This window comes from Pithys albifrons, chromosome 6, assembly GCF_047495875.1.
Source record: "Pithys albifrons albifrons isolate INPA30051 chromosome 6, PitAlb_v1, whole genome shotgun sequence".
Taxonomy (NCBI): Eukaryota; Metazoa; Chordata; class Aves; order Passeriformes; family Thamnophilidae; genus Pithys; species Pithys albifrons.
The window spans coordinates 31021434-31045080 of record NC_092463.1 but is presented as its reverse complement, the minus strand read 5'-3'; the positions used below and the strand labels follow the sequence as shown (position 1 = coordinate 31045080).

General features: G+C 34.8%; 1 protein-coding gene across 8 annotated transcripts in view; it reads left to right on the top strand.

Annotated features, from left to right (window-relative positions):
* DPH6 (diphthamine biosynthesis 6) overlaps positions 1-23647 on the top strand; it is a 200990-nt gene that overhangs the window by 587 nt on the left and 176756 nt on the right. For 7 of the 8 annotated variants that reach the window (XM_071558029.1, XM_071558027.1, XM_071558025.1 and 4 more), the window contains exons 2-3: positions 4089-4183; positions 6195-6388. In XM_071558029.1, the coding sequence (XP_071414130.1) occupies positions 4089-4183; positions 6195-6388 (289 nt within the window). Of the gene's footprint in view, positions 1-4088; positions 4184-4401; positions 4483-6194; positions 6389-23647 lie in introns of those variants that run through there. The other variant, XM_071558028.1, reaches the window with a different exon arrangement.

Below are 23647 nucleotides of genomic sequence, written 5' to 3'. Positions count from 1 at the left end.
CCTGTTAAAAACAAAACTAAAAATCCCTCCACAACCAACGAAATAAACGCCCCCCAACTAACACGCACAGCCATTTGCCCTGATCGCCTGGTCTCCGTTGCCCCGCTCCCCCGGGCTGTCCCGGCTGCAGCGCGGCGGGAGCTCGGCCGCGTGTCCTGCGCCCCTGCGGGGTTGCTGCTCATTGGCAGCTGTTTCCAGGTTGCTTTCCAAGCATCTTAAGCTCTCAGGATAAATTTCTTGAACTCTTAACGGTAGTGGATTTTTCTAGTAAGTCTTTTGAGAGAGGTTTCATTTTTAAAAGACGAAGCCACTTGTTTAAATAGTTGGAATTGGACACAGCCTTATCTGAGGCTGCTGTGTTTGCCGTCCCAAAGCTCCCCTCGCCCCCGCTGCTTTTTGTCAGTTTCCACAGTTCTTGCAATGTAAATATTTATTTATTTATTTTTAGAAACATTGAAATTTTCTAGCCAGGACAGACGTGTGCTTTTCTCGGAGAAACAATACTTAGTTAAAAAACAACAAGCTAGAAAACCTGCAAATGGAAAAGGATTGTGCAGATTTGAGCAGTGTATTTCTGGTTTTGGGTGCAGTAGCTGTTTACTTAAGCCTTAATATTTAAGGTATTAAATTCTTTCAAGCACTGTCTAATATCAAACCTTGTTGAAACTCGGGTTTGGCCACAACAATTTCAAATCATTCCAAACATTATCCAAATAGGAGAAAATACAGGAAATGTTATCTATGGTTTTCAAGATTTGCCTAAATACAGAGTAGGAAAAATCCACTTTGGTGCTTGCCCGTGCTTTATAGATAAGATTTTGTCTTTCAGGTTTACTTAGTTTGATATTCTTTAAGCAGAGGAATGTGTTAAAAGGCAGGATGGAATAAAATCCTAAAACCAGGGTTTTAACACAATTGCTATTTTAATGGGCTATTTTACAAGGATGGATTTAGTTTCAGTAATAGTTTTAAGAAGAGTTTTAAAGAGACATCAAAGTGTGCAATCTTTGTAACAGAGCTAACCTCAAAGGTTAGAGGGGAACAAAAGGTTTTGAAAAGTGCTTCTTGCTTTTGAAAAGGTCAGGATTATATATAAAACTAACCTGTTTCTTTTCCTTCTAAAATGCTGGCTACACTTAAAGTTGATAGTCTTGCTTTAAGGTGGTATTTATGGGGTAAACCCTCTGTTGTGTTTTGTGCTAAATCACAGACATTTTAAAGCCAGTCTTCAACCTGAAATACGATGTTTTTCAACTCGTTAATTTTCTAGAATTGTCTTAACTGTAAATGGTTACACTTGCCTATAGAAGGGAATTTTGGTCAGAAGTCTTTTATGGGCTCATAACTTTAAGGTTACTGTGGGGTTTTTTATCTGGTATTTTGTTTGTTTATAAACCTGCCTGTTAACATACTTGCAACATTGTCAAAAGAACCGTGACTGTGGCCCCACTTTGGAGTTTTCTACCAAAAAGCCCTGTGATTTTTTTTTTTTTGATGGGAATTGAGAGGAGTTCCCAGCCTTACCTCGGTGTTTGCCTTCATCTCTCTTTTGTGGACTGTGCTAAGTGCACCTTTCTCCCATAGCATGGGCTGTCTGGCCTCACTGGTCTTAACCATGATGTGTTTTACAGCTAGTTTGGAAGGCCTTGTAGGTAGGCACCATTTCATTTTCTTTCTTGCTACTGTTAGTTTTTAGGGCTATGATAAGCAGCAATAAATAAATAAATAAATAAAGAACAGTACAGTAGCATGTGATCCACTGAGCAAAACCAGTCTTCAAGTAATTGGTGGTCTAATGTGGTAAATGCGAACGTAATCTCATCTTAAAATGTCTTTTTATATATATATTATAGATATATATATATATATATGTATGTATGTATATGTGTGTGTGTTTATATATGTTTGTTTTTTTGGAAATAATACATTTATTCCAGTGCCATTTTAATTTTTGATTTTTTTTTAAATATTGAAATACTGTAAATGGCATAGGCAATTATATAATGTCACATAATTATTTTCTCTGAAGTCGCATTTGTCACTGAAATCAGAACTAGTGAGAGACTTATTTTTCCCCATAAAGTCTCTGAGAAAGAAAAGAGCCTTTGTCTCATTATGATTCTCTTAAGCCTGAAATTTTACATTGTGAAGTGAATACAATCTGTTTTCAAGCTATCAAGCACAGTATGCAGAATTAATGAATATATGATTTTTAAATTTTTTTTTTTGGCCATATAGGTTAGAAGAAAGTTGTAGGTATGCATGAGAAGCATATCAAAGCAAGAGACAGGGCCTCAAATGAGGTATCTTTCATACTTATATTTACTTTTATAGCACTGAAACAGAAGCAGCTGCTTTATGAAAATCCATTAGGTATGAAAGGATGCCATGTGATTTATACTATTGCTACTTCAGGTTTACTCAGCAAATGAAGGACAGCATACAGAATTTTAGGATGGATAAAAGCAGAAATTGAGGGGAATAGCTATGTAGTTACATTCCTGTAAAGCACTATCAATCTCTTGCAGAGAGGGCTAGATAAAAAGGGAGACTTTATGTTGGAAATTCTGAGTAAGTTTGTTGCAGAATCACAGAATCATTTCAGTTGAAAAAGACCTCCAAGAGGTCCACTGCTTGAACAATCACCACCTTGTCAATCAGACCATAGCACTAAGTGTCACATACAGTCATTTCTTGAACACGTTCAGGGATGGTAACATTGGAATGGAGTCCATTCCAATGCTTGACAACCCTTTCCCTGAAGAAATTCTTCCTGATGTCCAACCTGAACCTCCCATGGCGCAGTCTGAGGCCATTTCTTCTTGTCCTGTCTCTAGTTGCCTGAGAGGAGGCCAACCCTCCCCTTGCTACAGCCCCCTTGAAGGTAGGAATAGCAGTAGTGTGGTCACAAGGCAACCAATGGTCTGTTGTAGCAAGGACTGCTCATACTGTCTGTTCTCCTGTGCATGTCTCAGTGATTCTAAGACAAGATGTGGTTGCATAGAGCTTGTGTAGATCTCTGTTCCAGTTTCTGCCCTGATTTTTGTGCCATGGTGTTTAAAGAAGCTGCACAGAATCTCCATATGTAGTTGTACTTTGAAGGCCAAGAGTCCAAACATGGCTCTTTTGAACAGTGTGTATTCTAGAGTACTGTTAGTTTTATCATTTGATTGTAATATTTCTTTTACTAGTGATTAAAATCCATGAGTAGTACTTTTTCAGTTACATCAGGAGAGCAGGATTCTTTCCCTACTGATAGTGCAAAAAGGTTCTGGTACGTCCTGAATGAATGTCAAAATTAATTGTAGTTTCTGTGTTGGAGTATCAGCTGTTAGTCTCAGAGAAGAATATAGTTATGTCTGTTTGGTCGGTTTTTGCTAGCAGTAATATTTTTTATTTGCAGTTAAATGCAAATTAGCTGCAAAAAATGTGCAAATGTGTAAGTAAAAAATGTGTATGTTCAATGCAGTGTCAACTGAAATTACTACCTGTAATAATTAAAGTTTTAAAGACTAGGAAGGACATTTAAAATGTTGAAGGTTTAGGCTAAATATCCCACAAAGGTGAAATGTTATTCCTAATACAGAATCAGCAAGGTTGGAAAAGACCTCTAAGACATTGAGTTCAACCATGAGCCTGTCACTTCCAGTTTCACCACAAAACCTTGTCCCTGGGCACCGCATCTCCATGGCAGACCTAATTTAAAAAGAATGCTAATGCTGGCAACTCGGGAGCAGATTTTGGTTTTTTGATCCAGGTTATCTAGCACAGAGTAATTTGTCTCTGGAGTAGAAGACAGTCTTTGAAGGGTTTCCAGTGTCAGTGGCTGTTTGTCCTGGAACCTTTCAGATTGATAATAAGAACTGGTTATGTGCTTTATGGATACTGTAGTTAGGCACTAAATGTATATAGTAAATGTATGGTGAAATCATTCTTTTTCTACTGCTAATATTTTACAACTCTTTTCATATTTCAAAACTTTATAACCAGCTCTGATGATGCTAATTTTTAAGCAGTTAGGCAAAAGTTATAAGGGACTAAGACTTTTATCAGTGCTTTTAATTGCCTTTGTTTTCTTTTTCTAACAGTGGTGGGAAAGACAGCTGTTATAATATGATGCAGTGTGTTGCTGCTGGGCATCAGATTGTTGCTCTAGCCAATTTAAGACCTGCTGAAAACACAGGTATGAAAACCACATTTGTTCTAGGAGATTTTATATATATATATTTATTATAAACAACAGAGGCACAACTGTGCCTGAATTAAGTCCCTTTATGTGTTTTTGTATAGTTTTGCATATTGAAGGCTAATATAGAAAACTTAAAATAGGTAAAGAAAATGTTATGAAGATGTATTAAATGTAATTTTCCTCAAAAGGGAAAGAAGCCCACAAGAAGATGAACATCAGTACAAGATCAGTACAAGCCTTACACAATTTGAAAAGGAGAATACAGATATCCTGGTGTTAAACAAAGTGATTGTGTGAGTTCAGTAGCACAAATATTAAGAGGTGATAGAGGATATCAGTTCCTCACAGGCTCCACCTAGACTTATTTCTATGAAAGAGAATGGAAAAAGCTCAGGTAGCCACTGGTGGTGACCTGAGTACTTTGTGCTGGACTAGACCTTAAATCGAATTTGAAATGAGACTCGAAAGCAAGTGAGTTGTTTCCCAGTTGGTAGGGGAGAATGTTAAAGTATGTTAACATAGGTTGACTGTTCAACATATGTTAAGAGATTAAGTGTGGTATCTAGTAACTGTATAGTAGGAATATACACAGAAAGTGAAGGAAAAAGGAAGCTGCCATCACAAATGAGTCACGGACAGAACTGGCAAATGCTAGGGGAGTACAGGAACAATTTGTTTTCTGGGTAGCTAGGACATAATAATCTCTAATCTTGTTGAAATATGTTGTCTTTAAACTAATTTATCCACATCAGAAATGTAGAAAATTGTCATTAAAATAATAAAATGCTCTCTTTAAGTGTGTATTTGGAAATTTTGTAGGAAGTTAATTGAGGTGCTTCAGGCAATAGCGGATTCAATGTCATTCTTTTTATTTTATCTTGTACCACTGTTGCCTGGAGAGTCTCAATTAATAAAGAAACTCTGTATTCTAAACAGAATATCAGTTAAAGACCTTGTCATACTGATGTATGTTGAAAAATGGTGAATTTTGTTTTAAATCAACTCATCTGCTCTAGGTTGGTTAGTTGAGATTAAGGGTTTGGATTTTCTCTATTTTGAGCATAAACATATCTGTTGTGTGGCATCAAATGTGACATGACCTAATTGTTACATCACAAATTAGTTTTCTTGACCAATGTTACAGACCTTTTTCTTTGCAAGATGTACTGCTTAGGTATATAGCAGAAATGCTTGATGTCTCTATGTGAATTCAGAAAAGTACCAGTTTTAGAAATTAGCATTAAAATAGTGAACTGTGTTAGCTTTTAATAAAGTGGAGATTTCACCAATAATGATGTATTATTTTATCAATCCATTTGAAAGATTATCTGATTATATGTAAATGGTTTATTTTGTAGTTTTAGATTTAATTCTAATCCATGATGTCTGCATTTTAGCTGTTTTTTTTCTCATCTGCTAGCTACAAACTGCTTGTAAGAAAATTCGGTTAATTTTTTCTCCTGATTAAGGAAGCAGCTTTTTGTTTATTAAGCAATGTCAAAACATTATAGTGGTCTGCTTTTATTCTACTTAAGCAGAAATAATATCTTCTTTTGTGATAACCGTGATAACAATTTTAACAATGAAGTTTTTGTAAATTTTGACAACCTATTGCTTATTCTCAAAGTTGCACAAATTTTGTGCTCCAAGTATGTTGAAATATATCTGGGTTTATGCCTCTGAACTGTGTTCCTATTGAAATTACCATATAAATAGAGGCGGAATTGGACCGGTATGAGATTTTTGGATAAAGCAGGAAGAAGAAAAGACACCACAATTTGCAAATAGGCAGCATGTTTGTGACAGATGTCTTCCTCTCCATACGTCTGTTGGGTGGATAAATCTATTTTTTTTCTTTCTGTGTTTATAGCGGTATTGTCACCAAACATCTGTTTGTGAACTGAAAAATATTAACATTTAGATTCTCTCAGTGCTTTGTAGTTTTTTTATTATCTGTAATTGTTGAAATAATATACCTAATGTGTTTGTTTCTTAATTGTGTCAGGGCGGACTGATGAATTGGACAGCTATATGTATCAGACAGTAGGACACCATGCCGTTGACTTGTATGCTGATGCGTTGGATTTGCCACTTTATCGCGGTTTCATAAAGGGTACCAGTGTAAATATGGGAAGAGTGTATACGGCATGCCAGGAAGATGAGGTTGAAGACCTTTACCATCTCATGAAACTTGTTAAGGTATGCTGATCGAAAAGAATTATATAGTTGGGGATACATGTATTGCTTAACTCATTTATAAATTTAAGTAAATGATCCATTTAGGTATTTAAGGAAAGCTTTGAAAAGAAAAATTGAACACGTCTGTAAGTTTTTATTTCTATTCTTTTCTTCTTCATTCACTGTAAATATAAAGCATAACTAAATTCCTTTTTCCCCCAGTGTAAATCAGGCTTAGTAATCCCCATTTCAAACCGAAACCTTATTCCTATTTAATAGGAACACTATAACAGGTGCTTGGCATATCCTGTAAAAAACATAATTGTGACAATCACCTATAAATAGAATGCTTAAATTGTTTTGTATTTGAAATAATGCATCTCTTGATTACTGTAACAAGAAGTCTTTTGGGTTTTGAGCATTTATCGGTGTATGGAAAGTAATGTCTAGACATTTTCATATGAGTACACTTATGCTCTGTAAACCAGAATCTATTTATTTGTATGTTCCAGATCATTTATGAAGTATTACAGAATATTTTACAATGATAGTTTTGATACTGGTAGTCCTGCATCTATATTCTAATATATGCTATAACAGCAATAACATTTATCAATCCTCTTTAGCTATAAAACCAATTAAGGGAAGATGAAGAGCCTATTTTCTAAAACACCTGAAATTTATTCTCTGTTCATTTTCAAAATCTTTCATGTAATACTTTATTTTCTATCAGAATTAAATCAGATCTCACTGAAAGAAATAGAAAATCTCCCATTGACTCTAGGGAGAGGTTTTCCGCAAAGTTTGAGTGAACATTCTATGTCCGTTTCAGCTAATTGTGTTCCTATCTGCAGTGCGGAGTCCTAAAACCCATACAATGTTCAGCACATCATAATTGCTATTTTAAATAAATACATAATTTTATTGATCAAACTAGTAGTCTACTTTCTGAAACTTCACCTAAACCTGGCTTTAGTCTTCAGGTCAGGTATTGAACATTATGTAGCTCCCTTTCCTTCACTGAAATGAGAATTGAGATTCATGAACCTAAAAGCTTCAGGTTTTATTAGTGTGTTCAGTTTAAACAAAATCGAATTGCACATAAGACCCAAGAATGTGGTTGGAGTACAGAGTGCTTCCCGAACCATCCTGAAGTGAAATGTTGCATCTTCTAAACATTTTTGGCAAGGAAATCCTGTTCTTCTAAAGTAAAATCAAGATTGTACACTTATAGTGGAGTATAAGACTACAAAACAGGAGAACAGCGCATGTACTTGGTACGGCCTCAAGTTGTGGTGAGGAGGTTTCGATTGGATATTAGGAAAAATTTCTTCACTGAAAGGGTTATCAAGCGTTGGAACAGGCTGCCCAAGGAAAAGATTGAGTCACTGTTTCTGGAGGTATTTAAAAGATGTATAGACTGTGTGCGTGCCTAGGGACATGGTTTAGTGGTGGACTTGATAGTGTTAGGTTAATGATTGGACTCAATGATTTCAAGGGTCTTTTGCAACCTAAATGATTCTATGATTATGGTCTAGAGTGCTTCATAGAGGTTTTAAATGTAATGTGCATATCATGCAGTACAGGAATCAAAAAAATATGATACAGCAGTTTTAAATTGTTTTTGAGCCATGATACTATTAGAAATTAGAAGGACTGATTCTTGCTGTCTTTGGAGGAATGGATGCCTGACATAAATTAATGTTAATGTTAAATCTTGACAACTTCTGCTTTGGAAGTTTGTACATGATAATTATAACTATAGTTGAAAGAGATGTTACCAAGTTGTCTGGAACTGAATACCTATTTCTTTCCTGTAGAGAAATATTAATTCCATTATATTATATCTCAAAGACATAAATATTAACAATATACTGCCTTTGTATTAGACTTTGTATACCTATGTCTTTAGAGTCAAACCTAGCTATGAAATTCTGATGCAAAAGTTTCTGTAGATGTCTTGCATACTTTGATGAATAATGGCAAAATTATCAGAGGGGCATAAACTACAGCATCTGTGGTTTTTTAGTTTTAAGAAAAATACATTAACATTTTTCTACTATGTGTTAACAGTAACTTTGAAAGCTTTCTGGTTTTATTTTTTCACATTTTTAATAACTGCTGTTTAGTAACTTTACTATGTGAGTCTTCATCACTGAGGATTTACTTTAGGAATTTTTTTCCCCAGATGTTAATATTTTTGATCAGTCAATTTGCATTCTCTTGAAGGGAGAGGAGGAATTCTGCGGAAGCCTTGTCAAAACCGTCCTTGAGTGGCTGTAATTTTAAAACACTGGTCAAAATAGCATAGCTCTGTTTTTCTGTCAAATTGTTTGGGGCCAAGAATACAGGAAAGGTGTGTCTAGATCAGAATGACAGTGTGCCTCACTTTCTGTGTGCAAAGAATGCTTGTATTGCAAGTACTTATTTAGTAAAATCTTAAAACACATTTGAAGAACTGTATGAATTTGAAAATATTCAGTGTTTAAAAAAAAACAAACACCTATGAGAACAAGATTTTTAAAAAGTGAAATGTTCCTTTGCAGTTCTGGGAAACCCAGGACAACAATCTTGTTCTAGTTCATGTGACTCAGTGAGTGATATTGACTGTCAATGACTGTAAACCTGTTAATTTTATTGTCACAGGCCCAGATGATTGATAGATATAAAGGAAATTTGTATTTATTTTTCAGCTGCCTAATGCCATGTTTCAGATTCTGTATTCAATATATATTGTGAAACATATCAGAGTATTTATATAATGTCTAAATGTATCTTACTAGGCGCTTCCTTATGTGATAGTTGAATATTTACCTTGTGAGATGTGTAAATCCTAAACTCTAAGGAATACTTTAAACTCCTCTCAATGTTACTGAATAGAGATTAATCTTACCCTTTTTTGTCCATGGTCGTGCTGGAGATTTTCCCAGAAAAGCATGTTAGCACTAGCGTTTCTGAGTTACCTGAATGGTCACCTTCATGTTTTTTATAATGGCACAGTCTCTGAAATGTGGAGGGAAAATGTATTTCATTCCCTCTAGTGCTGGGAAAGACTGGAGCATGGAGAGGTTTTGGGAAACTTTCGTACAACATTGCAATTTGGGTATATTTCACTGTTTTGTCCCCTCTTCAATGTCATTTTGATCTTGTTCAGATAATACACTGGTCATTTATGCAAGCACATACAGAAGTGCTGTTAGATGGGTTGAATGTTGGATTGTTTTCTGTATCTCATGCAACAATGACTAAACTTTTGTTTAGGGCAGTGACTAGCAGCTTCCAGATTATACAAACAAGATAATTTATTTTAGTGTTCGGTTTCAGTAGACAGTTCTGTCCTCTTTCAAATTTTTTTTCTTAGCTCCTTTACTTGATGAAGTCTTTGCCATTTTTTGGTAAATTTCCACTGCTGAAATAATTTGTAGAATTCTGGAACTTGATAAAAATGTTTTTCTTCTAGCTTTTCTTTTTCATCTTTTTCAATGACATGCTTAATTACTTGTTTTTTTAAATCAGTATTTTAAAATTTGATTCTGTATATAGTTTCTTTATATTTCCCCATGTTTTTTATAAACCATGAAAATTGATTTATATTGGATTTTCTGTTTCAACATGTTATTTCTGTCAGAATTCTTTTTGTTGTGCACTTTATGGATTCAGAACCTGCAAGCTTACAAAGATGTGGACTCAAAAGAAATTTATATATTGCCTCTCAGGGCTGAAGGAGTATTAATTATAAAATTATCCATTGATCATCAGCTGAAAAATAAGAATTTATGTTGGATATATTGGATGTATGAAACATTTGAATAATAATAGTGCTTATGGCACTGTTTCATTTTATCAGTAATGTGGAAGGGCAAAGAAAGAAAATTTATTTTCTAAAATATCGTAACATTCTGGAGCAGTGATCTTATAACTCAGTCAATCATGAAGAGTAAGTAACATATTTTTTAGTTGCAGAAACAAAGAGCTTAATAATACAGTGTGAATCCTGTATTTAATAATTATTTTTAAGGACAGATTCATGATTTTTTAAATGCTCCCAGACTGATGTTTACTGAAGATGGAAAGTATTCTTGTCTGAGAGTTAAAATTGCAATAGCAATGCCATTTTGATGTTATTTAAGATGATATTTTGTCTCAGACAAGGTATGTTAGCTGTGTGGGTTCAGGTGGAATAGAAGTAATTTACGTCCTATCGGTATTCAGTGAAACTCCCTAAGACTTGTATTTCTTCAGAAAACAGTTCTTCAGAGTCTGAGATGAATGGATGAAATACAAGGTTATTCTGTGGCCTTCCAATAGGGATTAATTCCCTCACAGAAGATAAAGCTTTCAGTTCTTTGGTATTGCTAACAGTCTTCCATGCTAAGGAAACAGGCTTCTTTTCACCCTTCCCCGGTATTCAGCTGCTGTGGCCAATGGGTAAAAAGAGTTCTCAGATTCAATCTGGTGACTTACTTTCTGTGGCTTTTGTACAGCCAAAGATTTAGGTGCTTCTACCAGGAAAAGTAGGCATTGCTTCATTGTCTTCACTGTTGAAAAATGCGTTTAAAAGAAATAGTAAAGTATAAAAAAATAGTCATTTGGCTTTTGGGTGTCCATTTTAAATCAAGTCTTGGTATACATCCATGTGGCTTCAGTTGTAATATTACATGTTAAAGGGTAGTAGTGTACTCTTAACTCATACAAATAAAGTTTGTAGAATTTCTTAGGAGTCTTAAAGATCTAAATAATTATTAGTTATAGAATCCTGATTGACTTCAAGAATCTGTAATCTGAGGTCCTCACCATGCTGTCACCAAACTAGTTTTGCAGTTTATAAATTCAGACAAAGTAGGTACTTCCCCTCTCACTGATGGGATTCAGAGTTCAGAAGTGTGGTGAAGAGTTCTCATCTAATCATTTCCTGTGTGTGTGTTGAGTTGAGCTGGCAAAATGCCAAGTGCTCAATACAGAGTCAGACTCTGCCACGCCACCCCCCACCCCCCCAAGAAAAGGGAGACAAAACCAAAACTCCAAGATTTAAATTTAAACTAATTATATGTATACAGAAAAGAGAAAATGAAGACTACAATATAATACACACCTACACAAGTTAGAAATTAAAAAAATAACTCTCCACTCCTCATCAAACACAAATCCCACTATTCTAGCTACAAATCACTGAAGAGAACTCAATCCCCCAAGGGATAGGCACAAGGAGGGAGAAAGACTAAGAGCAAACGTTTCACTCTCCTAAGATACCATAGCAGTGAGGTGGTAGGGCCTCGTCCAGGAAAACAACACGATACGTCATTCCCAGATGAGCAACCATGAGGAACTGAACTATGCCTCTCCTACACCTGCTTTTGTATTTGAGAGGGTGTCGGAATATGGTATGGAATACCATTGGCCAGTAGAAGTCAACTGTCAGCTGACCTGACCCAGCTCAAGTCAGCTGATTTTCTCAGGCCTACTCTGAAAACTGAAGTGTAATTTAGGCCTAGCTTAAACCATAAAACTATGTTTTCAATTGAGGAAAATCTGGTATTTTGCCTATTATGATCTGACTTACGTGTAAATGTATAGATTAACTCCTCAGAGTTATATTTCTCAACATTTTAGAAAATGATTAAATTATAGGGAGAAATATTTTTCTTTATGCTGAATTTCCGAGATAATCACTCTTCCCTAATTTTTTTGCCTATATTTATGTATAACTAGTAATATTATAATATAGATATTGAAAAAAAAATTGTAAAAAGTCTTCACTGCCCAGTTAAGGCGACCAGTCATAGATCAACAATGGAATTTATTTATTGGGCCCACTACTAGTCATGTAGATTTGATGAACATTTGGAGAAACTATCTCGACACAATTGTTTTTTTCTTTAGACTTGGAAGTTAAATGTGAACTTTTAAAACTGTATGAAGTGACTGCTTAGACTGACAAGAAATAAATAATTGCCCCTCTTCATAAAGCAAGATTTTTTGGGGGGCATAAAATATTTGCTGTGGTTTTTATAGACTAAGTTCCTTTTCCTTTTATAATTAGTAGATTTTTATCTGCAAGGATTTGAATTGTCCCTTTGCTCTCATCATGTTAAATGATTACTTTTTTTCATTGACTTGTTATTTTTTCTTTTAATTAATTCTGCATTGGAGCTCCATGACTTCCTTCACCTAGGGATGACCATTGTCACCAGTGAATAAGAATGTGAGTTAAGGGAAGAGGGTAAGAAGTAATTGCATAGTTGGCAGTGCTTTAAACAGTGTAAAAATAATTAAGTAGCATGTTCCGTTCAAAAGACAAGGTTTGTTTAGGTTGGTTTGGTTTGGTTTGTTTGGTTTTTTTCTTTTAGTATGAATTTTAAAATGAGACGGGAACAAGGAAATTTTTTAATCAACAGGATGCCTGTCATTCTCTGTGTCTCATCTGACCTGCTCAGGCGGGGTCAATCTTTTTTTTTTTCCAGAATGGGATCTTCAGCAGTGTCTTTGAGGTAGTTTCTTCCTGTAAGAAATGTTGAGCATTGTGTAAACAAAAAAGTCACTGTATTTCTCCCTGTTAGATGTGTGGAGTTGTTTTCACTCACTCTCAGTCTTGTTGTGTTAATATTGAATAAGCTGAGACAGTCAGGCTGGTGGTGAAAGATGGTAAGCAAGCCGGAGGGCTTGTTCTGGTCAGTTTTAAACCCCTGATTGCCAGGTTTTCCTAATTTCCCATTTCCAGGGCACCTCTAGTGTGACCTTGCCTGCTGAATATGATGTTCTGGGTTGCAAGATTCTCACATGCATTTGGGAATGGGCAGCCAGGCATTGTTTACAGGATGCCAAATGAACCGTGCACTCACAGCAAGTTTGATAAACACACATTTCCTCCTTTTATCAGTGAGACTGCAGAATGTGAAGTATGAGTTTCCAGTTTTACTCCTTCCCTTCAGACTTTTTCCTGTTTAAAAACTGAATCTTGCTAATTGAATGGTGATACATCCTTAGATTTTGGTTTGCTTTTTTTGTTTCTGATGTTTTGAATTCAGCTTACTGGTCACTGACACTTTATTTCAGTGCCTACCTTGATCGGGTTTAGTAGGCTTTCAGATACAAGCTTGCCATTTGCTCAGCGCAGAAAAGGTTCATCCCTATCAATGTAGAGTGAATGCTAATTAACAGTAATGACTTCTAATCACTTTGCTTTTATACTCCTTTAGGAGCACTGCTATTATCCAGTGTAGTTAAGTGAAATGCTTGTATATGAATCAACAATGCTGTATTTCTTTTCACAGCTATTGCTCATAATCAAGCTTTGAATAAATTACGATAATAAAATTAGTTTTAATGTGCCTATTGCATGGGGAGAAAGGAACCTTAAATATCTTGTTAAATATCTTGAATATTTAGAGAGTTTTCTATTAACATTTTGGCATTCCGTATTGTAGTTAATTGGAAAAATACATTAAGATGTTTAAGTCAATTTTGAAAACATTATCAAAACCTTTTTCATCATTTGAATTTTATTTAAGTGACATGTCACTGAAGCAGCCCCATTTGGATCCAATTGCATGTCTCTAGTAATGTACTGCAAATTTCTGAGTTAAAATGCAGTTAAGTTTTACATAGATCAAACATGTATGTTTATTGAGAACTTCACCTGTTTTAGATACTGTGTATCTAGCAAACTGTTAGTTTTCTTTACATGCATGCAACCTGCCTGCCTGCAATCATGTACACTTCAAATGGAGTATAAAGGTAATACTAGTGAAATTTTTATCAGCAGCTGGAAACAGTAAGATGAAACTTTATTTTCTCAAAGCTAGACTGCTAGAAACAATGCTAATGAAAAGAGATTACTAGAGTGATAGCGTGTTAATAATTCTGATTTAGAAACAGAATTAGGCTAAAGAGAGAATATGTATGAATTTGAAATTTAGTGAACTTTACCACTTAACATTGCACATACAGGGCCTGTTTGGAAACCAGACATGGCAAAACCTGCATGAAACCCATTTCTGACATGAACATAATTTTTTGTTTTATCTTTTATTAATAAGTTGTTTGAAACAATTACTTAAATTGCTTCGAAGAAATTCTAGGTCTTAGAGTCTGTGAAGGAACTGCAATCTTGCTTAATAAGTAAATTTGTGTTGCCTGGTTTTGCAGTTTATAAAAGTAAGATTTTCATTTTCTGTTGCAGTTTTCTTTCATGTAGTACATCTGTCTTTACATGCTTAGAGACACAATTCTTTCACAGTTACCATCACAGTTCCTATGGATGTGAATGTGAGTGAGTATCCACAGGCACTATCTTTGGTTTTGATTTTGTTTGTTGCGTTCATTCATTCACACAGTTTTAGACAATTTTCTGGTGTGTTTAGTTTGCTTGAGCATCTTCTCTGTTAATGTTTATTCTTTGGTTTATTATGAAGTCATTGCCTAACTTATTTCAAATTACCCTAAATGTAGCCTTTACTCTTTACATGTAAGTTTGAGTCAGTGTTCATAAAAATCCTGTGTTCTTTTGCAGTAGTACTGTAAAACATGCTGTTTGTGGGTTTTGTGGCCACAGTGTTTAAAAAAAGCAACACCTTTCTTCTCTAAAGTTTTATTAAATAATTGATACTATCCATATCTTATTTCAGTACTTTGGTGCTTACTTGGCATCTTCATAGTGCTTTTAAAGGATAAAATGAAAAATATTAAAAAAAAAAAATTATTCTGTACTGAGGTAACTGGCTATTTTATATTATTTTCAGTTCTCATTAGGCAGTAGTAATATGCATTTTAAAAATCATTAGTGTTTAATGAAATGTCATTGGGGTTTTTTCTAATAGAATACAATCAAGGACAGGCAAACTTTAGTATAAACTGATAGTAAAACATTTATCAATTTTTTTTCATAAATATTTGTATCTCTGAAGCCCATTCCTTGTCTTAAAATCATTTTGCATGGAATTAGTAAGTTATTTAAGCTGACGTAGTTGACACACCTTCCCCTTTCATATGAAAGTCATACATACAGCTATCTGAAGGTTATATTTTTTCCAGCTGGACACTTGCTGTTTCTGATCGTTACTTTTAAAGATAATTATACTGGAAAGGCTGGGATTTAATTTGGTTTATATTTCACCAGTGTTACTGCTTTCAAAATAGAAATGATTGATTTGTAACTTTCATGATGAAAAGAAATAAAACAGAACTGGCCTTTTACACTGTGAAAGGACTGTATACTGTGAAGATACTCTTTCTGTTGTTAAATTCTTCCTGTGGAAGAATTGCATAACAGTCATCATTCATTTTCATATTGATTATGAGTGGGTTTCCAGTAATAGGTTGCTGTTTGCAAAGGATAAGGCGGCACTATGATTAGTTACCTTTTCCGTGTAAAGCACTACAAAGGAAAACGCCAAATGTGTGCTCCACAGTATTCCTATCATCATGACAGCCTGTTCCTTCAGAAATACAGCTTCAGTCTTTTTACTATATTATTGTTTTAGGTTTAGTGCATTTGCATGCTCTTCTAACTCTGAATTCTTTCTCTAGTTAGTTATTTATTTTCTTGACAATCTTCTCTTCTTGGACCCTATCACCATTGTAACTCTTGAAAACTGATACAACAGTGCCCTCTGTAGTTTCTCCCTACATGGTTACTACCTGCATCTGGCTTTGAGCGTTCAGGTAACAAACGGGATGTTTAGACTTATTTTGAGCTCAAACAAAAGCACATTTTTTCTTAAGGAAACATTTTGATTTTTCACTGACTGTTTTATATGAAAGAAAGGGAAGAAAAGTGGTAGGTTTATAAGATCTCCTGTCATTATCTAGTTAAAATATAAAATTTTATCAGGCATTCATTCAGGGCAGTTATTAAAGCTGGATAGAATTTTCTGAGTTGTGTAGGCTTTCCTCAAGCTTTTATTTGAAAAGGAACTTCAAAACAAAAGAATTTTCAACTTAATTCCTTTGTGCTTGCTGCTTCTCCAAAATTAGTTCTTACATGATCTGCCAGGAAATAAAGACATGTTCACCATCAGAACACCTAAGCTTTATTAATGATGTTGGTTTAGTTCACACAGTGACTGAAGTAATTGTTGTTCATTAGCATTGATTTATCTCCAAAACTCATTTACAATGTAGATTTCTCTTTTACTTCATTGTAGCTTAATATGCAAATAACTTTTGAGTCTGTATTTTCTGCAGAACTCATTGTACAGGTTCAGTGTTGAACATACATGTTGCCTCCATTTGCATACATGCACATTCATACTCATACACTGCCATTTAAATATTATAGACTAAAATAAAAAAGCATGACCTTTTAAAAAATAAATGCTTTAACTACAATTAGTTTCTTCTGTAACAGCATCATAAAAGTCACTCCGTGAAAAGTTCAATGGCTTTATTTTATGATGGGGAGTGTTAATGTACGTGTAGAACACACTCTTAATGCACTTCTATGAAATGAATATCATAAGTCATTGCACTAAATTATAGTTAACGATGTAACCATTGATGGCTATTCAAAACATTCCTGTATCTCTAATGATTTGTGTAAAACACATGACTGGCCACATGTCTTAGTTTGTTTGGAACAGTAGATAGATAAATGCACCAGCTTTCTACTTCTGAAGACCATTTTTTTTGTGTAACAAGTGATAAGAATTTTGGTGGAGTAAATAGTATGTCACAAACCACTTGCAGGATTTGAGATATGGTAATAAATAGTGATGGAGACTAATTTAATATTAAATTAAGAGTTGAGATGCTTCAGAAATGTAGTGTATAGAAGCTTTGATTTTTTTCTGTTTTATGGGTAATCACTAGCCTCTAGTCATATAATATCTTTAGTTTTTACCATGAGATTTTTTTGTACCAAAATGTTGCTGGAGGAAACAACTATTATAACATAATGTGCACTGGCTAATCCAGAAAATACTCCATATGGACTATCTATTAACATAATTCAATTACAGAAGTAAAAAGGCTACCCATGTTATTTGAGTAAAACAACTATTATTCTACTAGCAGAAAATAAATGTGGTCAAGTAATTTGACAATAAAGGTAATTTGGTCAAAATTATTTTCCTTCACTCTAAATTTAATTGAATCAAGCGTAATTCTTGGCCTGATTGGATAATTATTGTTAATATCACGTATTGGGAGAGGAGAGGATGGGTCAGTTTTTGTCAATGAACTTTTTCATACATGGGGGATTTCTCATAATAAAACTAGTATTCTATTTTTAAGCAGTATGGCCAAACCATGGATTGTTTTCAAAGTGATCTTGAAAGTTTGCTTCTTGGAGTAAGGGTAGAGACTACATATTAGAAGAAAATAGTTTTCTGCTTTAAATAGCTACTGTAGGTGTAATTTTAATATTTCTAATGTGGCTTCATCATAGTTCACTCTCTTTAAACAAATCTGCCATGCAGATCAGTGGAAATTTTGATGAGAAAATGAATTCTTACTTAAAATATTTTTATTAAGAAAACAAATACAGGTGATTTGTTGTGTGATCTGGTTAGAAGTGAGGAAGGTTTTAATTTTAAACTGCAACCTCTGAGATAGATTTTCTTGCAATGAAACTAGCCAATTAAGGTTCAGCATAATTCAAATAGTTATAAATGAAGACTGCAGTATTAGAGACAATGAATTGCAGCTTTTCTGTCACCTTAGAGATGGTATAATGTCCTAAAACTGGGCAAAGTGACGGAGCAGCCACTGCAGAAGTGTATAGGAAATGTCCTGTTTAGTCCACATATTTTTCTGGTTTTAGTTGAAATGTCAATTACTTTAGTCCATTCTGTAATCATTATCTTCCCCTAAAATACCATGCTTCTTTTCATTTAGTTGGATTATGTGATCTTTAATGAAAGAGAATATATGTTTAAGTGTACCATTTTTTTTTCTTCTGTTGTTTTGCTTAGATGGGAACTTTGTAAGTAGATTTGTTTTGGCTGCTTTTTTTTTTTTGTTTGTGTTTTGGTAGTGTACTTTTGGTATCTACAACAGTGATACCATTGTGTTTCAGGAAGGCACCGTTTATTACAAATTATGTCATCCAATAGGTGTACTAAACTACCTAGAATGGCTTCTGTCATCATGGCTTTTTTCAACTTCTGTGTTCCCTGGCCAGTGTACCAACACAAAGAAAGGATTAATCTCTATAGATATATAGTATTTTTTAGAATTTGATCTTAAACTGTAATGTTTGGGATTTTACAGAGCTAGATAAGGGTTGGTTTATAATTGCTTGGATTAGTTTATAAAACTTTTTTGTTCATATAATCATGTTTCATTCTGCTGCAGTTTGTCCAGGTTTTTTTTTTTCTTTTACATAACTTAACTCTCTTTTAGACCCCTACAGATTTTCAGTAATTTGGGTGTTTCTGTGATACAATAGCCCTTTTGGCCACCTTCAGGATTATCCTTATCCTTTGGAGACCAGTCCTGTGTTGTCTGAAACTCTGACAGTCCTTATTTATTACCCACTTGTCATTGTGACTTATTCATTGCTTACATCACCATTCTCAAAAGTATTGCTTTACAGAAATGGTGAACAGTGCTGTGAAGGAAAGATCAATAAATGCTTTCAAAGGAAGATTTACCCTGAGATTTAGATCTTCTTTTTAATCCTAAATCTGTGCTATTAGTTATGAGATGGTTTTAATATTTTGACACCAAGTACCCTGTTTCTCAAAATGGAAAGATGCTATTGTGTTAACTAACTTTTGTGGAGCAGTGTGACTTCCACAGTTAAATTGTATAACATGTAATTTTCCAATTTTCAATGTTTTGTTTTTTCCTGAATTCTTATCTTATGAGCTAAAAATATAGTTTCATTCCTTAAGAAAAAGGGATAAATTGCTTATATAATAAGCACAAATATTTAGTTGGATTTTAGTGATACTGTTTTGTGTAACTGCACAAAGAGAGGAGAAGGCTTAATTGAAATCATCAGTTGAAAAAAAATAGAAAAAATATTCTACTTGCCCCATGTCTATTTAAATTGTTTTAAGAGTTTGATGACCCCTGGTGTTTTCCAGAACATCCAATTTCTTGGATATGGTGACTTTTGACACTCTCTTGAAAGGCAGTTGTTCTAGAAACCTATGTGAATATATAATACAAAGTTTATTGTATTAGTTGCAAATTCAGGCAGCCAAGAGTCTGAAAGTGGCAAGTGCATAATTTTGTGCTCTCCTTTGTATTATCATCTATTTCTAATTAGCTGGATAGCAGATTTTAATCATACTTTTAATCATACGATTTTAATCGTATTAGAGATTATATGATGAAACCCACCTTAATGAAATTAAACAAAAAGGTCACGTGAGTGTGAAGTGTTTCATAAATTTTCTTGATTCTGCAACATTCTTTTTTTACATTATTTTTGAAGAGAAAATGTTCTGTAACAAATGTGCATACACACACACCCTTTGGACCAGGCAGACAAAACCTCGAGTGTCCTCCACTGTTGAAACTTCTGCAACATAAAATGAGGGAGTGCCCCAACTAATTGGCAGCCTAGTATTTCATAGATAGGAAACAGGTTGCATGGGCTAAAGTTTTGTATTCATAAGATGATTGGGGGTTTCACTGGGAATTGTTGTTCAGTTGATTTCGTTTCTTCTTTTGTCTCATAGTTGCTGCCCCATCAGTTGGTAGATATTCGCAGTGCTATTTTATTATCAGTTACACCCTATACAGTTATATCCATGTCATTCCAGCCTTGGAATATTCATGTTCTCAGTAATTATTTTACTAGGTTGTCAGAATTTTGGCTGCCAGAATATTCCCAAGAAATACAAACTAGAGGGTTTGTCACATTATACAACATGGGTGTAGTGCAGTGTAGAATAGGAATTACTCTTTCCTTGGCCATTGCTGCAATAGAAATGCAAAGTAATATAGCTAAATATTTTGAAGGATGTTCTCGCCAGTCTTAAAGCATGCTTTAGGCAGTGCTGTAGATAGTGTCAGGTACTGTATGTTAGAGACTACTAGAGTAGCTTGCCCTAGTATTTCTCTTTTATATATTAGTGGTTGACCTACTTCAGACTTGAGCATGCAACCAATTTGCAGAAACATAAGAAGTCTTCCAGGTATTACACTTTCTGTATTTGATCAAAGCAATGTATCATGTTAAAAATAATAATAAAATTCTAAATATCTAAGAAATTCAGAAGCAGAAGGTTCATCCAGGATTGTTTTCAGTCACTCTGGCATGTTTGTTTCTGGCAGGTGTTGTTCAACTCCTAGTTTCTGGGAAGTTTCCTTTCATTCACTTCTGAAGTCTGTAGAAATTTTTTTCCTACACCATTTAGCACTCTGTGGGCATCTGTTTGTGATGTGCTAGGAGGAGAGCACAATTACAACCTGTTTGTAAAGTGCCTTAACTGAAGAAATGAGTAAATTGTATTGAAGTGATTTATGCTAAGATTGAATAGGAAAGTTTCTTCTTGTCCTTCTCGCTGTTCTCTCATTCAGCTAACTTGCAGTTTTTTGGTAAAGTGGCAATCAGATTTTCAGTTTTTATGCATATATTATATCTTTGGTTGCAAGTTTTTTTAAAAGTATGCTTAGAATCTTCCATTGTAGAACAGAGACCTTCTCATACAGTTTTTCTCAAGGCTGATCATTAGGTTTTAAGTTGTCTTGATTCCTTTTGGGTCAAAAGTATTATCATTTATAGTTTTCCCTTCAAATTGACACCACACAGAATCCATCCAGATTTAGTTTTCTCTCCAAGCTTTTTGTTTCTTCAGAAGATATTCTGTCCATACTTAATTAGAATAAAAGTTTTCACTTCCTTAGTTGTGCATTGGTATCTGTATGAGGCAAGGGTCATCTCTAATGCCTAAGTTCTTATTTCAGTGAAGTGTAGAACTTTGCTTCTCTTTGGTCACTTGTTGCGTTTCAGTGGGTGGTGTGTTTGACAAGATGTTGCATTGTTGTCGGTGTGTACATTTAAAGCATGTGGAGTACATTCAACCTAATTTGTTAGTTATATCTTGTTAGGAACTGTTGACTGAGGCCACATTTGCAAGTCCCATGTTATTTTAGTACTTCAGTTGAAAATGGGGTTAGGATTCTTGACCTCTTCTTCCCAAGCATACAATCCCAGCAGTGGGATAATATGCAGCGTTAACATGAGGCACTGGTTTAAAATATTGAGACCATGAAAACTTATAATTTTAAAAGCTGACATCTGTCAATTACATAACTATTCAGGTTGAAAGCCTAACTTTGCTTCTGTGGAATGAGACAAAAGTATTTATGGGAAGGCCACATTTTGAAATGGGTAAGAAAGTGCAGTAGTGGGCAGCCCTTTGTGCAAATGTCTGCTCTGAGAACTGGAAGGGGACTGAAACCTTAATGAATGTGAATGCCCCTGAACTTCTACCATCTATAAACCCTGTCTGGCTGTTTGTTTTTTTTTTTCTTTAAACTGTCTTTTTGCGTCACTCAGTTTGTGTGGGACTAGACTCAGAGACTTTTACCTGGATAGTAGATTCTTTGATTAATAAAAATACTTCTGCTCATATTAAAAAGCTGTTTTTCTTTTCCTCTTATCTTGTTATGCAGTTCACAGTCACTTATACCAAGTGTACAGGTCGTAAGTACTATTTGCAATTTTAGACGCCTCAGCCCTCTGAACCTTCAATTTCTGCATTAAAAAACCCCAAGCCATAGTGAATAATTGTAGCACCTCGATTAGAGAAGATGCGTACGACTGAGAACCCTCAGTATAAAATTACTGCATATACCTTTTAATGATAAAGCATTCTGGAGATGCTTTTTTTCAGTTTAGGCAACAACCAATTTGGGAAATTCTGATTCTAGCAAACGTTGTCTTCTAAATTTACCTAATCAGTTTGTTCTTAATTTCGGAAAATACTGTAAGAATATGCCTGCAATTGAGGAATGAGTGAGGAGGGATGATGAAGGAAAACATTCATTCTCTTCTCTGTGATTTAGTTACATACTGGCAATATCAGAAAATTTAATGTTCAGCTTGTTCTGGTACACGTTTTCAAAGATGTAGAATCTGAATTGTAAAGAAAATGCAGTTGGCCTTAAGCAGAGAAGACTCTAAAGGGATCTTTGATGCTCTACGTAAGTGATTTTGTCTTCCTTGCTACCATTTCCTATTAAAACTGCATGTACAGTAATAATACCCTTCAACAAAATATTGTTTGGATTGTACTGTAACTCTGAACTAGTTTTGCACATTTTAAAATCTCACTTAAAAAAAATGAAAAAGGAAAAAAGAGCTGGCCAGAGGAACAGTGATCCAGTGTATAAGTTATCTTTACATTTTTTTCATTTTTTTGGATTTACATTTCTTTTATATTTCCTTGTGGCTAAGATGGGAATAGAAGAACTAAGATAAATGTTGGAGTTTCAAAAAGTCAGACATACTTTGGAAGATAGTAGAATTCAGAAGGAGTAAAAAAACCCCTTAATCTTTTCTCCTTTCTTGTTTAATAATGACACTACGCCATTCATTCTTTTTTGCCTTTGAAATAGTTTCAAGATCAATTTAATTGACAGTGTGTTCTGGCTAGGTTCCTGATTTTTCTTCTCAGTGTTTTCTGGCCTACACCTGTTTGGATTACTTTTCTCTGTTTTTACTTTGAAATTCCTTTGTGTAGTTTCTCTTTTCATTGTCAAACATATACTGTGGATTTTTTCTTATTCTCTAAAACACTGTGGACTTGCCAGCCTGTCTGTCTTCTTCACTGTGCCTTCATGCTTATGTACCCTTTTGGGTACTCTCATGGTGACTAAGGACATGTCTTTTTTGAGAAAGGAAAGCTTTTTGTAAAAATTAAAATAAATATTCCTCCCCCATGTATTCAGGCACACATTTTCTCTCAGATTTTAATGAGACATAATGGCTGAGAGTGCCCTGGTTCAGCAGGTGGGACCAGTTTATCACTGTGTGGGGGTGACCAAAGCTATGTATCCTACACCCTCTAATCATTTCCCATGAACTGTTAACAATGGACCATTTGCAGCAGCTGCCCAGGGCACACCTCACTCCTTAGGATATGAGATGGGTGTGAAAGACACCTGTGAGATAAGAGTTGTGATAACTCCCCTCCAGGCAATCGTTAGCACCTTCACACCCAGCCTGAGGGGACGTGTCTGCTATGGGCCATCAACAATTCCAAAATACCCCCTGACTCGCAGAGTCAGATCACCCATTGTGGAGCTCCCCGCCCTGGGGGAGGTACTGGGTGTTCCCACCTGGACCTGAGGGTACGTAATCTGGAGGTTTGAAGACCTCGG